The 13,391-nt window shown below is 49.7% G+C and overlaps 1 protein-coding gene across 1 annotated transcript; it reads left to right on the top strand.

The window, feature by feature from the left end:
• Positions 1-425: 425 nt before the first annotated feature.
• LOC146344674 (zinc finger BED domain-containing protein 4-like) lies at positions 426-9,685 on the top strand. Its single transcript, XM_084857886.1, has 3 exons — positions 426-728; positions 4,989-5,377; positions 6,574-9,685. Exons 2-3 carry the CDS (start codon positions 4,993-4,995, stop codon positions 9,162-9,164), a joined length of 2,976 nt encoding a protein of 991 aa, XP_084714012.1. The 5' UTR covers positions 426-728; positions 4,989-4,992; the 3' UTR covers positions 9,165-9,685.
• The last annotated feature ends 3,706 nt before the right edge of the window (positions 9,686-13,391 follow it).

Here is a 13,391-nt window from a genome sequence, read left to right as displayed (position 1 = left end):
AGAAAGTACACCAGCCTACCAGCATAGATACAAAGCACTTTTGGAAGGGCAGGCTGTTTAAAATGAGAAAGGAGCCAGCTTGCCAGACCACATGCCCCACAGCAGTTGTATTGACCTCTGGCACAGAAGTATGGAGGCAGTGAGGGAATTGGTAACCAAAGTAGGGATGTCAGAGAAATCCGCCTGAAAGTTAAATGATCGAATTCTGACAAATCCAGCACACGGAAACCTCCCCGGAAGGGGGCCCCGGTCTACCAGAACCGGAGCGCATGCGTACTCTTTCTTTTTTTCCTCCACCGAAGGGAGGTTTTACGAAAGCATTTACATAAGAAACTCCGCAAATCGGAACGAAAGAAATGGAAATGGAATGGGAAAGGGATTTTACAAAACTATTTAATAAATACGCCATTTCCTGTGAAAGCGCTGGGAGGGAGGAGTCACGAAGCGCACCTAGCCTCATCTTTTGTTTTATTGTCTGTGAAGGGGAGGCGAGGTGAGGTCAGGTGACTGAGATCCCTCCAGGCAACCCCCCCCCCGCCTGAAAAGGGCGGGGGCGGGGACGGAGTACAACAATTTTCCCGCCTTCACACATAAGACGGCGGTGCGTGAGCGTCCAGCCTCACTTGCTCCAGTCCAGACGCTGAGACGAGAGGCGCTGCTGCAGACAGAGTGTGTTTGTGTGTGTCCCCATTCTACGGCACTGCAGTTCAACCTTTATTACAGGGAAGGTATGTTCTTTGATATATTTACTGAACCTGAATGTACCCCTATATTTAATGATTTTTGGGTGGGTCGGGGGGAACTGGGAAGGCATCCTCCAGCAGCCTGTGTTTGGGCCTGCTGAGAAGGACTCCATCCTCCTGGGCTTTCCAGGATTAATCAATGTGCTTTCCATGTGCCCCTATGTATTTAGTATTCCTTAGTGATTTTGGGGAGGGCCTGGGCAGCCAGGCCAGGCCAGCAGCCTGTGTTTGGGCTTGCTGAGGAGGACTCCATCCTCCATCCTCTTGGGCTTCTCAGGCTTTCCAGGATAAATTAATGTGCGTTACAACTCCAAGAGTCATGTGCCCCTATGCACTTAGTATTTCTTAGTGATTTTGGGGAGGGCCTGGGTGGCCAGGCCAGCAGCCTGTGTTTGGGCCTGCTGAGGAGGACTCCATCGTCCTGGGCTTTTCAGGCTTTCCAGGATTAATTAATGTGCTTTACATGTGCCCCTATGTACTCAGTATTCCGTAGTGATTTTGAGGAGGGCCTGGGCAGCTAGGCCAGGCCAGCAGCCTGTGTTTGGGCCTGCTGAGAAGGACTCCATCCTCCATCCTCCTGGGCTTTTCAGGCTTTCCAGGGTTAATGTGCTTTCCATGTGCCCCTATGTACTTAGTATTTCTTAGTGGAATTTGGGGAGGGCCTGGGCAGCCAGGCCAGGCCAGCAGCCTGTGTTTCGGCCTGCTGGGCCTGCTGAGAAGGACAACATCCTCCAACCTCCTGGGCTTTTCAGGCTTTCCAGGATTAATGTGCTTTCCATGTGCCCCTATGTACTTAGTATTTCTTAGTGAATTTGGGGAGGGCCTGGGCAGCCAGGCCAGGTCAGCAGCCTGTGTTTAGGCTTGCTGAGGAGGACTCCATCCTCCAGGGCTTTTCAGGCTTTCCAGGATTAATTAATGTGCTTTACATGTGCCCCTATGTACTTAGTATTCCTTAGTGATTTTGAGGAGGGCCTGGGCAGCTAGGCCAGGCCAGCAGCCTGTGTTTGGGCCTGCTGGACCTGCTGAGAAGGACACCATCCTCCAGCCTTCTGGGCTTTCCAGGCTTTTCAGGATTAATCAATGTGCTTTCCATGTGCCCCTATGCACTTAGTATTTCTTAGTGATTTTGGGGAGGGCCTGGGCAGCTAGGCCAGGCCAGCAGCCTGTGTTTGGGCCTGCTGAGGAGGACTCCATCCTCCTGGGCTTTTCAGGCTTTCCAGGACTAATTAATGTGCTTTCCATGTGCCCCTATGTACTTAGTATTCCTTAGTGATTTTGAGGAGGGCCTGGGCAGCTAGGCCAGGCCAGCAGCCTGTGTTTGGGCCTGCTGAGAAGGACTCCATCCTCCTGGGCTTTTCAGGCTTTCCAGAATTAATTTATGTGCTTTACAACTCCAAGAGTCATGTGCCCCTATGTACTTAGTATTTCTTAGTGAATTTGGGGAGGGCCGGGGCGGCCAGGCCGGGGCGGCCAGGCCAGGCCAGCAGCCTGTGTTTGGGCCTGCAGAGAAGGACTCCATCCTCCATCCTCCTGGGCTTTTCAGGCTTTCCAGAATAAATTAATGTGCTTTCAATGTGCCCCTATGTAGGTCGTATACCTTAGTAATTTTGGGGAGGGCCTGGCGGCCAGGCCAGCAGCCTGTGTTTTGGCCTGCTGAGGAGGACTCCATCCTCCTGGGCTTTTCAGGCTTCCCAGGACTAATTAATGTGCTTTCCATGTGCCCCTATGCACTTAATATTTCTTAGTGATTTTGGGGAGGGCCTGGGCGGCCAGGCCAGGCCAGCAGCCTGTGTTTGGGCCTGCTGAGGAGGACTCCATCCTCCTGGGCTTTTCAGGCTTTCCAGGACTAATTAATGTGCTTTACATGTTCCCCTATGTACTTAGTATTCCTTAGTGATTTTGAGGAGGGCCTGGGCAGCCAGGCCAGGCCAGCAGACTGTGTTTGGGCCTGCTGAGGAGGACTCCATCGTCCTGGGCTTTTCAGGCTTTCCAGGACTAATTAATGTGCTTTCCATGTGCCCCTCTGTAGGTCGTATACCTTAGTAATTTTGGGGAGGGCCTGGGCAGCCAGGCCAGCAGCCTGTGTTTAGGCTTGCTGAGGAGGACTCCATTGTCCTGGGCTTTTCAGGCTTCCCAGGACTAATTAATGTGCTTTCCATGTGCCCCTATGTACTTAGTATTTCTTAGTGGAATTTGGGGAGGGCCTGGGCAGCCAGGCCAGGCCAGCAGCCTGTGTTTGGGCCTGCTGGGCCTGCTGAGAAGGACTCCATCCTCCATCCTCCTGGGCTTTTCAGGCTTTCCAGGATTAATGTGCTTTCCATGTGCCCCTATGTACTTAGTATTTCTTAGTGAATTTGGGGAGGGCCTGGGCAGCCAGGCCAGGTCAGCAGCCTGTGTTTAGGCTTGCTGAGGAGGACTCCATCCTCCAGGGCTTTTCAGGCTTTCAAGGATTAATTAATGTGCTTTACATGTGCCCCTATTTACGTACTATACCTTAGTAATTTTGGGGAGGGCCTGGGCGGCCAGGCCAGGCCAGCAGCCTGTGTTTGGGCCTGCTGAGGAGGACTCCATCCTCCTGGGCTTTTCAGGCTTTGAAGGATTAATTAATGTGTTTTACAACTCCAAGAGTCATGTGCCCCTATGTACTTAGTATTTCATAGTTACTTTGCGGAGGGCCTGGGCGGCCAGGCCTGGGCGGCCAGGCCAGGCCAGCAGCCTGTGTTTGGGCCTGCAGAGAAGGACTCCATCCTCCTGGGCTTTTCAGGCTTTCCAGAATTAATTTATGTGCTTTACAACTCCCAAGAGTCATGTGCCCCTATGTACTTAGTATTTCTTAGTGAATTTGGGGAGAGCCTGGGCAGCCAGGCCAGCAGCCTGTTTTTCGGCCTGCTGAGGAGGACTCCATCCTCCTGGGCTTAGCAGGCTTTCCAGGCTTTCCAGGATTAATCAATGTGCTTTCCATTGCCCCTATGTACTTAGTATTTCTTAGTGGAATTTGGGGAGGGCCTGGGCAGCCAGGCCAGGCCAGCAGCCTGTGTTTGGGCCTGCTGGGCCTGCTGAGAAGGACTCCATCCTCCATCCTCCTGGGCTTTTCAGGCTTTCCAGGATTAATGTGCTTTCCATGTGCCCCTATGTACTTAGTATTTCTTAGTGAATTTGGGGAGGGCCTGGGCAGCCAGGCCAGGTCAGCAGCCTGTGTTTAGGCTTGCTGAGGAGGACTCCATCCTCCAGGGCTTTTCAGGCTTTCCAGGATTAATTAATGTGCTTTCTATGTGCCCCTATGTAGGTCGTATACCTTAGTGATTTTGTGGAGGGCCTGGGCAGCCAGGCCAGGCCAGCAGTCTGTGTTTGGGCCTGCTGAGGAGGACTCCATCCTCCTGGGCTTTTCTGGCTTTCCAGGATAAATTAATGTGCTTTACAACTCAAAGAGTCATGTGCCCCTATGCACTTAGTATTTCTTAGTGATTTTGGGGAGGGCCTGGGCGGCCAAGCCAGCAGCCTGTGTTTGGGCCTGCTGAGAAGGACTCCATCCTCCATCCTCTTGGGCTTTTCAGGCTTTCCAGGATAAATTAATGTGCTTTACAACTCCAAGAGTCATGTGCCCCTATGCACTTAGTATTTCCTAGTGATTTTGGGGAGGGCCTGGGTGGCCAGGCCAGGCCAGCAGCCTGTGTTTGGGCCTGCTGAGAAGGACTCCATCCTCCATCCTCCTGGGCTTTTCAGGCTTTCCAGGATTAATTAATGTGCTTTCCATGTGCCCATATGTACTTAGTATTTCTTAATGATTTTGGGGAGGGCCTGGGCGGCCAGGCCAGGCCAGCAGCCTGTGTTTGGGCCTGCAGAGAAGGACTCCATCCTCCATCCTCCTGGGCTTTTCAGGCTGTCTAGGATAAATTAATGTGCTTTCCATGTGCCCCTATGTACTTAGTATTTCTTAGTGATTTTGGGGAGGGCCTGTGCAGCCAGGCCAGCAGCCTTTGTTTGGGCCTGCTGAGAAGGACTCCATCCCCCAGCGTCTTGTGTGTACTGTAGGTTCGTGTTTTTCAGGCTGCATGGATGGACTACATCCTCCATCTTGGGCTTTTCTGCCTAATCTGCTGTGCAATATGCCCGTATTTAGTTAGCATTGGATGGATGGATGGGGGGCCGGGGGGAAACTACTTTTATACTGCACTACATCTGCGATTGTAGGCTGTTCACATGATTTCAGCTTTGCCACATCCATTTCTGTCTCCTCCTGCCCAGAGACATGAACATGGAGAAAAGAGGAACCCATGGGCAATGCAGCACTCAAAAGAGGCGTGGACGCCCGGCGAGAAAATACACCGCTGAGGTTGTATTTCCACGGTGTGTTGAGAATGAGATGGAAGAGGAGGAAGCCCCAGGTGTGACCAGCAGTGACAGCAGCCCCAGCAGTAGTCCACCCTGCAACCGTAAGCAGCACAGACCACCAAATACTGCCACAGAAAGTGGCACAGGCACAGCCAGCCACAACTCCAGAGGAAGAGGAAGAAAGTTCATGGATGGTGAGCGGAAGGGCAGTGTCTCCAAAGTGGATGAAAATGTTCCCAAGGAGACTGTACAGCGGCAGAATGAAAGTCAAGTTGTCTACGTCATTCCAAAGGATGAATCTGGTAAGACTGTCATCATAGGTGCTTTTAAATATCTGGATACAAATAAATACCTTTGAATATTTGAATAGTCCCTACATTAGCCTTCTGCACCCTGCAGCCTTCCAGATGTTTTGGGCTACAACTCCTAGCATTTTTTACCATTGGTCATGCTGGCTAGGGCTGATGGGAGTTGAAGTCCAAAACCTTTGGAGGGTGGGGAAGACTGCCCCGCGGGATCCTCTTCTTCCACATCACAAAACACACACGACTGTTTTACATTCATTCATACTCACTGCTGTGACCATATTTCATATCATTAAAATGTGATATGGTACTCCAATACTAAACAAAACCCCAACTCTTTAGAAGAACTGCAGTAATTTCTCAAACGATACACCTTTTCGGTGGGAAAACACTTCAGTGTTTTGTTCTTGTTTTGTTTCCAAAGCCATTCATCATACTTTGCTGTCTTGTTTGGCCTTGATCTCTTTTAACTAGAGCTGCAATGTGAATTGATTAATCAATTACATTTCTGAGGATGGTTTTTAAAACAGGGCCGTACTAATCAGGCATTGCTCCTGGGGGACCACAAATGCACTCTGGAAAAAGGCAGTGGGATTTGCCAAGTATGTGCTCAGGACCAGCCCTATCATTAGGCAGCAGTGAGGGTTGGGGCACAGAACTGTGGGCTCTCCTTAGACTGCCTTGTACCTCCTCAGCCAGCTTGCTGTCCTCTGGTGTGGTGGAAGAAGCTCTCCCATTGTCACTGTTCAAGTAAGATTCAGCTATCGCTCTATGTAGGATGGAGGGGTGCCATTTTATCCTTTGCCTCAGGAAACAAAATGCTTTGGGCCAGCCCTGTAGGTGCTGAGTCTCACACAGTGATATAATAGAACTGATGCAAAGGAGTGGACCTTGCAAGGGAGCCAGATATCTCCTCCCCCATGCTTTTCAGACTTTTAGCAGTGAAGACACGTTTAGATAACTCGTGGAGTTTGTCTGTACATTTTTTTGCACCTTGTGTCGTGTGCTGTTTTCCCAGTACTAGCTAGTGCAATAGTAGCTTACATATGCACCTTGTGTAATGTTGATTGATCGCAATTACAACCTATGTTTCATAGATTTACACAAGTACACAGATTTATTCTCTTTGCTATTACTCATGTGTAAAAGGTGCAGTTCTCATGAAATTCTGCTTCTGTTTTGAATCTTTACAGAGACGCCCACAACCGTCCTCCCTGCATCAGAGAGTGGAAGTGGGACAGATGAACCAGGTCCACAGCTGCCTGCTGATAATCATCTTGTGGGCAGCGGCTCACGTGATTTGGAAAAAAAGGCCGGGGGACTTAGTTTCATCAGTGATCTGGACAGCGAAGATGACGAGGAGCCCTTCTATATCAATGTCCCTGCTGAGATTGAGTCTGACTCTGTGGTCCAGCCTGCTGGGTTCTTTGGGAGCAATCCCAAACCTCTGGAGCAAACATCCCCTGCTAAATGCTGGTCATCGCCATCAACAATGCTAACAACACCATCCACAGATGAGCGGAAACGTGCAGCTCCCGATGCCACCTCATCTGAAACTGATACCCCCATTCCCCAAAGAAGAAGTGGTGGCAGGGTGAGTTCCTATGTGTGGCGCTTCTTCACATTTGCAGAAAATGACTGCCATGTCGTGATTTGCAATATTTGTAGAAGCCGTGTGCGGCTAGGAAAAGAAGAGGGCTGTGGACGAGCAGACAAGTCTGACATGAGGCAACACATGGAGGTGCATCATACGCTTCTTGTGCCCAAAGATAGTAACAGCACGTCCCTGTCACAGCCATCCAAAAAGAACATTACCACCTTCTTTGCCTCGTCTTCCAAAGACCTAACGCGAAGTGGTCCAGGTGAGAAGGGCACAGAAGGCAACTTGGCTAAGAGGCAGGTGTCAATGGAGAAATTCCTTACGCTGATAAAGAAATTCCCACCTGACAGCGTCCAGGTACGAAAGTTGAATCGCGACCTGACAGTGCTCATTGTTAAACATATGCTGCCCTTCTCCTTGGTGGAAGACGAGGACTTCCAGCGCTTCATGAAAGAGGTGTGCCCTCAGTGGGATCTCCCCTCTCGTCACTACATTAGTGGCGTTGCCATTCCAGCCCTGGCTTCTGAAATCAAAAGGGTACTCCAACAGGATTTGAAATGTGCAGTTGGAGGAAGTGTACATTTAACGAGTAAAACATGGACAAGTAATCAAACAAAGTCTTATCTGTGTGTCACCGCGCAGTGGGTATCCGTCGATGCAAGCAGCAGACTGACTCGGAGAACAGCGACATTGGCCCTCACAATGTTCTCAGGGACACACACAGCAGAAAACATTACCAGTAGCATCAGTGGTGTTGTTCAGTCCTGGTTGGCCCCCTTAAATCTAACAGTGGGCTGTGTAGCAACAGACAATGGCTCCAACTACCTGAAAGCAGCCCGCACTGCACGGCTAAACCACGTTCAGTGCGTTGTGCACTGTTTGAACCTTGTGGTGCATTCCGGATTGAGCGACGCATCTCCTAAAATAGGCAAGCTACTTAAGGTGGCCCGATCCATTTGCACCCACTTCAGGCAGTCCTGCTCAGCAATGGAGGCAATTGGCGCCATCCAACGTAGCCGTGGCCTTCCACAACACAAATTCATTTTGGATGTGCGCACACGCTGGAACAGCACATTGCATATGCTACAGAGACTCTGTCAGCAGAGAGCAGCTATAAATGACTACATTATTGAGAAACGATACCACTCCAAATTTTTTGTCACACCACATCAGTGGCTCTGGATGCAAGACCTGGTGGACATTTTAAACATATTTGATGAATGCACAACAGTACTGAGTGCAGACTATGCCACACTGGGCCAAGTTCTACCTGTGCTGAAGATTATAGAGGGGGTGCTGAGAAAACGCCATGCTGAGCTTTGTGAGCGCACCAGTGCTGTAGGCAGTCAAGTCCCCAGTCCTGCAGTTAGGCTTGCTGAATTCCTTCTGCAGGAGCTGGGCACCAACAAACACATCACTTTGATGAGGGGGGACATGAAATACGTTGCTGCCTCATTCCTTGAACCACGGTTCCGGGATAGCACAATGAGGGTGGTGCTGCCAAACCAAAACCTTGACTTCCAAAGTCTAAAAAGGTATTTGACAGAGAAAGTCATGGAGTGCTGCCAGAGAGATGTTCTGGATGAGATGGAGCTGGGGAAGAGTGAGGCTAGTAGGACTACTACCTCCCCTGAAGATAATATCTGCAGCAGCAGCAACGTCACCAGCAGGAGGGGCGATGATGACGCCACAGCAGCTGCACCACCAACACAACATACAGATACAGGGGCATCTCGTGGAAAGTTCTACCTGTACTGCTCAATGGCAGTGGAGCTCGGTGTAAGCGGGAGCACGCAGGGCGCCAAAGCAGTGGCTATCCAGGAACTGGAAGCTTATGCCAGAGACAATTTCTGGGAAATGCACTGCAGCCCAGAGAGTGATCCTCTCCTATACTGGGAGAAAAAACGTGGCATTTGGCCAAACCTGACCAAAGTCGCCATTTGGCATCTATCTTGCCCTCCCTCGAGCGTGTCCTCTGAAAGGTTTTTCTCCACCACTGGCAACATTGTCACTACCCACCAAAGTAGACTCACACCAGAATGTGTCTCCACCCTTGCCTTCATACGTTCCAACAGGGCATGGATTCCCGAGCAGTACCTCCCTCCGCCAGCTGAAACTGTCAGCAGAGTAGAGCAGTCATCAAGTGACAAGGAGGACCCCTGGGATGATGATAACTGCTGCTAATGTGAGCCAAAGTTCTGAGGGACAATGAGGCAGAATCACGTAATTGTGAGTGTGACCCCAAGCACATGCACATTTTCAATTGGTAGAGAAAACACCATTTCCAAATGTGCATGTAGAAGAGGCAACAACTCACAGTGGTGGTTGTACCAGCAGCGTACATGTTCCACACCGTACGTAGACATCCTGTTCGTGTTTTGTCCAAACAAGCAGTCCCTGTCTGGCCTGGGCAGAGCCCAAAGCACTGGTGATATGTGGTGGAGCATTAAAATAACTCACATGCGGAGTCCAGTTGCGCTACCCGACTGTGTGTGGCGGACTATGCAACAGCGTACATCCCTACTACACACATGCCCAATTTTCTATGCATCCTAGTGTACTTCGCTATTGACTGTATATGTCTTTATCCCTCTGAATGTTAGTATGATTCTGATTCCCCAAATGTATGTATAGTTCTAATTCTCTTGATGTGTGCTTTTAATTCATTTTAAATTCTTCTTTCATAAATCAAGGAATTACTTTCAAAGACCTTGTTGTGGTCTCTCTCTTGACTCCCTCAGCTTTTGGGTTTTCCTAAGCACCGAGAGTTCTGTGTGAAAAGATCCCTCCGGTATGTGTTTAGTTTACATGTATGTGATATGCACCTCCATGTAAAATAAAGCATACTTCATAACATCAGGGATGCGGACTGACCATCTCCCTATGAGGGAAGCTTACAACAGCTGGGCTTGTTTGGCTTGGAAAGCATCCTTGTTGCGGTTAACAGTAAGCAAACACAGAGATCATTGTGTAAAATGATCTAGATTAAAAAAAATATATCTGTGGACTTGAACCAAGGAATTGTTAACTTTTCTCAGAAAGAACTTTATAAACAAACAGAACAAAACAAAACACTAAAACAATTGTGATGCTGGGCAGTGCTGGCTGGCTGCAGGCTTCAGTTTGGAGGAGGATGCCGTTCCTACTGTAGGGCCTCCACCCTTCTTTGAAGGTCATTACCTGTGTGTAGAAAGAGAAGAATAAAGCACATTGGTAATATGCATCTTGCAGGCAGAGTTGTTAGCTCAGGTGCCATTCTGTAGTACTACTTACAGGTTGTGCTGAACCTCTGGACATCTCTCATCAGACGCATCAGGAGCGCAAGAGGAGAGGCTTCATATGTGGAAGAAGGGTGGCCTTCCTCCACAGATGCTGCTCCTCTTGCTGCTGGCTCTGGCTGCAGTTGGGTCTCCTCCTCTTCTTCCTCTTCCCTCCCTCTCTGCGGCCCTCAGTGCCTCCTCCGCCAGCAAGGCACGATGTGCAGCTGTCACAGTAACAGAATGAATGCAGTTATATATGTGGTGAGTGAACAAAACCACAGCCATTCATTGATCCGTTTATCACCATCCCTACTACCATAAGAACCACTGATTCTGTCCTCCCACCACAAAGTCTAATGATGAGGTGATAATTAGGGAGGCAGATTATACAGTACTGACAGTTTTGGCTGTGTGATGGGGACTGTTGGACTTCTGTAAACATGCACAGGATTGCACTTTTAGTCACCCCATTTCTGCATTTGCAATGCCATGGTATTTATTTATTCTATTGATGCATTGCATAAATGCCACCTTTTTTCCTAGTGCAAGGAACCTAAGGTGGCTCACATTATCCTCTTCCTCTCCATTTAATGCTCACAACAACACTGAGGTAGGTTGGGGCTTTCTGACTGGACCGAAGTCACCCAGCAAGCTTCCATGGCTGAGTGGACTATACCCAGATCTCCAAGCTCCCAGATCAACACTTGCTCATGAGTTGACTTGAGTGCCAATGTCTTGGTAGAAAGGTGGGGTGGGTGGGGTGCAAAAATTCAGCAATCAGAAGGATGCACACACCGAGAGGCTGGCCCTATTGCTGCTGGTGCCAGTCTTCTGCACTGCGCGGAGACTGGCGGCAGCAGCAGCATTTCCTCGGAAATGGACAGTGTGTCAGTGTGCAATATGAGTTGTAGCCAGGCCCACATAATCCTATGCATGTGCTTGTACAGGAAAAAGCAATGCAGTTCCCAGCATCCCCCCTTCAACCAGCCAAAGTGGCCTGAAGATGATGGGACCTTCTTCTGTCCCAAGTTCAACAAGCATAGGATTGCAGGCTAGATGTCAGGATTTGTTTGTTTCCACATGAGACCACAAAGGGATAGCTTCATTTTCCGTACACATCATTGTTTTCCTATTCAGTTAAGCTTGATGATGGGATGGGATAAATATAACTTACCAGGCATATGCCTCTGTGAAAATAGGGGCTGGCTTGCCTTGACTTGCACTCTGGATGTGCCAGTAGTGGGGGGGGGGGGTCAACAGCGGTGCCCTTCTCAGCAGCAGCCATCCCCTCCCCGATGAAGGACTGCTTCAACGCCTTCCATGTGGACTGTAATTGTCCCGTTGTTAGGAGGTGGCCCGCTCGCTCCATCCTCTTCTTTATCTGCGCTCAATACACTTCATTGCGGCAGGAGCAGCCACCAAACAGCGCTGCCGCTGCCTCGCTGTTCATAATGTTGATGAGGAGGGCCTTGGTCTCCTCATGGTCCCACCTGCCAAGCACTGGTGCAGCTGCTGCAGCCATTTTAGTGCAGCTGCACCACCACCACCACCACCACTACTACACACACACACACACCAGACAGCCACGCACAGCCACCACTTAACTATACACACAGGCCAGACAAAACCACCACAATGCACAAACAACATGCTGACACGAGCAAATCCAATCCACCACTAATACACAACCACCACCACACAACAGAACTCCACCACAAATCACCATGCAGATGCAGATGCAGACGACATTCAAGAAGTTAGCAGGAAGTTGATGACAGAGTTTGCAGAAGCGGAGCTGCAGCCCCGTTTTTTTTATTTGGGAGACGCTGGGTTTTCTGAGGTTAACAAGACCAGTAAACGCGAGGAACATCAACCGCAAATACACAGAAATTAATAAAATCACAGTCCCTGTCCCTGTCTGAGAAAACGAGACTGGGGGAGCGCACAGAGGGCAGGAAACATTCCAAGCAGTAATGAAAAAAAATACATAAACAATTATGAAAATTGCGGGGAAGTTTAGCCAAGGCAATCATAACAATGGCAAGTGCAGCGGAAGTTATGGGGGGATTCCCGCCCAGGGAGAAAATACAGTCAGGGCCAGAAATATTGGAACAAGGATAACTGTTTTGGCAGTTGGCCTCTGTACACCACCACACCCTGTACACACTCTGTACAGGGGGGGAAGTACTTTGTTACCTTCATTGATGATTATTCCAGATTCACAACAGTGTACATCATCAAACATAAGGATCAAGTACTGAGCAAGCTGAAGGAGTTTGTTGCAGTGGCCAAGAACAAATTCCACATGACACTGGGCGCCATTTGTACCGACAATGGAGGAGAGTACATCAGAAAGGAGATGGAAGCGTACCTGCAGGCCCAAGGCATCACGCACCAAAGGACAGTCAGCTACTCACCAGAACAGGATGGCATGGTTGAGAAGCACAACAGATCACTCCTAGACATGGTAAAGAAGCATGCTGTCAGATGCAAATCTACCATTCAAATTCTGGAGAGCCGTCACGTCTACAGCCGCCTACATACAGAACAGATTGTCAGCCAGGGCGACCAATAAAACACCTTTTGAACTGTGGCATGGAGCCAAGCCAAAGGTGGGCTATCTGAGAGTGTTTGGGTGTAAGGCCTATGCTCACATCCCAGAGCAGAAAAGGACCAAGCTGGCTGACAGAGCCATCAATGGGGTCCTGGTGGGATACAGCCCCTACAGTAAAGGCTACGGAATCCTTATGCCCCAAGACTGTAGCATCAACCAAAGCGTGCAATTCGAGACTGCAAGCCCTGGGACCATGGAGTGGACAGAGCACACCAGAGAGTGGAGGAGGGGACCCCATGGCGCCCAAGGAAGATGAGGGGGCAGCTGACACACCCATATCCAACAGCAAGGCTAGTGACACCAGGGAGCGTAACCTGAAGGCAACGGAGCAGCAGAAACCTAGGAAGTCAGACAGGGCCACCAAGGGGATGGTACAAGACTAATGCCTTGCAGCCCGAGCACAGCAGAGCCAAGAGCCAGGACATCACCCTCCTGTCTAAGGATGAGGCAGATAAGTGGAAGAACATGGCACAAGAGATGGATCATTACATGAGAATGGGACCTGGACCCTGGCTGAGCTTCTCGGCAATTGGCTGC

Source organism: Heloderma suspectum, chromosome 5 (assembly GCF_057233095.1).
Source record: "Heloderma suspectum isolate Gila_16-S chromosome 5, 16-S_ref, whole genome shotgun sequence".
In the NCBI taxonomy this organism is placed as follows: domain Eukaryota; kingdom Metazoa; phylum Chordata; class Lepidosauria; order Squamata; family Helodermatidae; genus Heloderma; species Heloderma suspectum.
The sequence above is the reverse complement of the archived record's forward strand: the minus strand, read 5'-3'. Positions and strand labels throughout refer to the sequence as shown.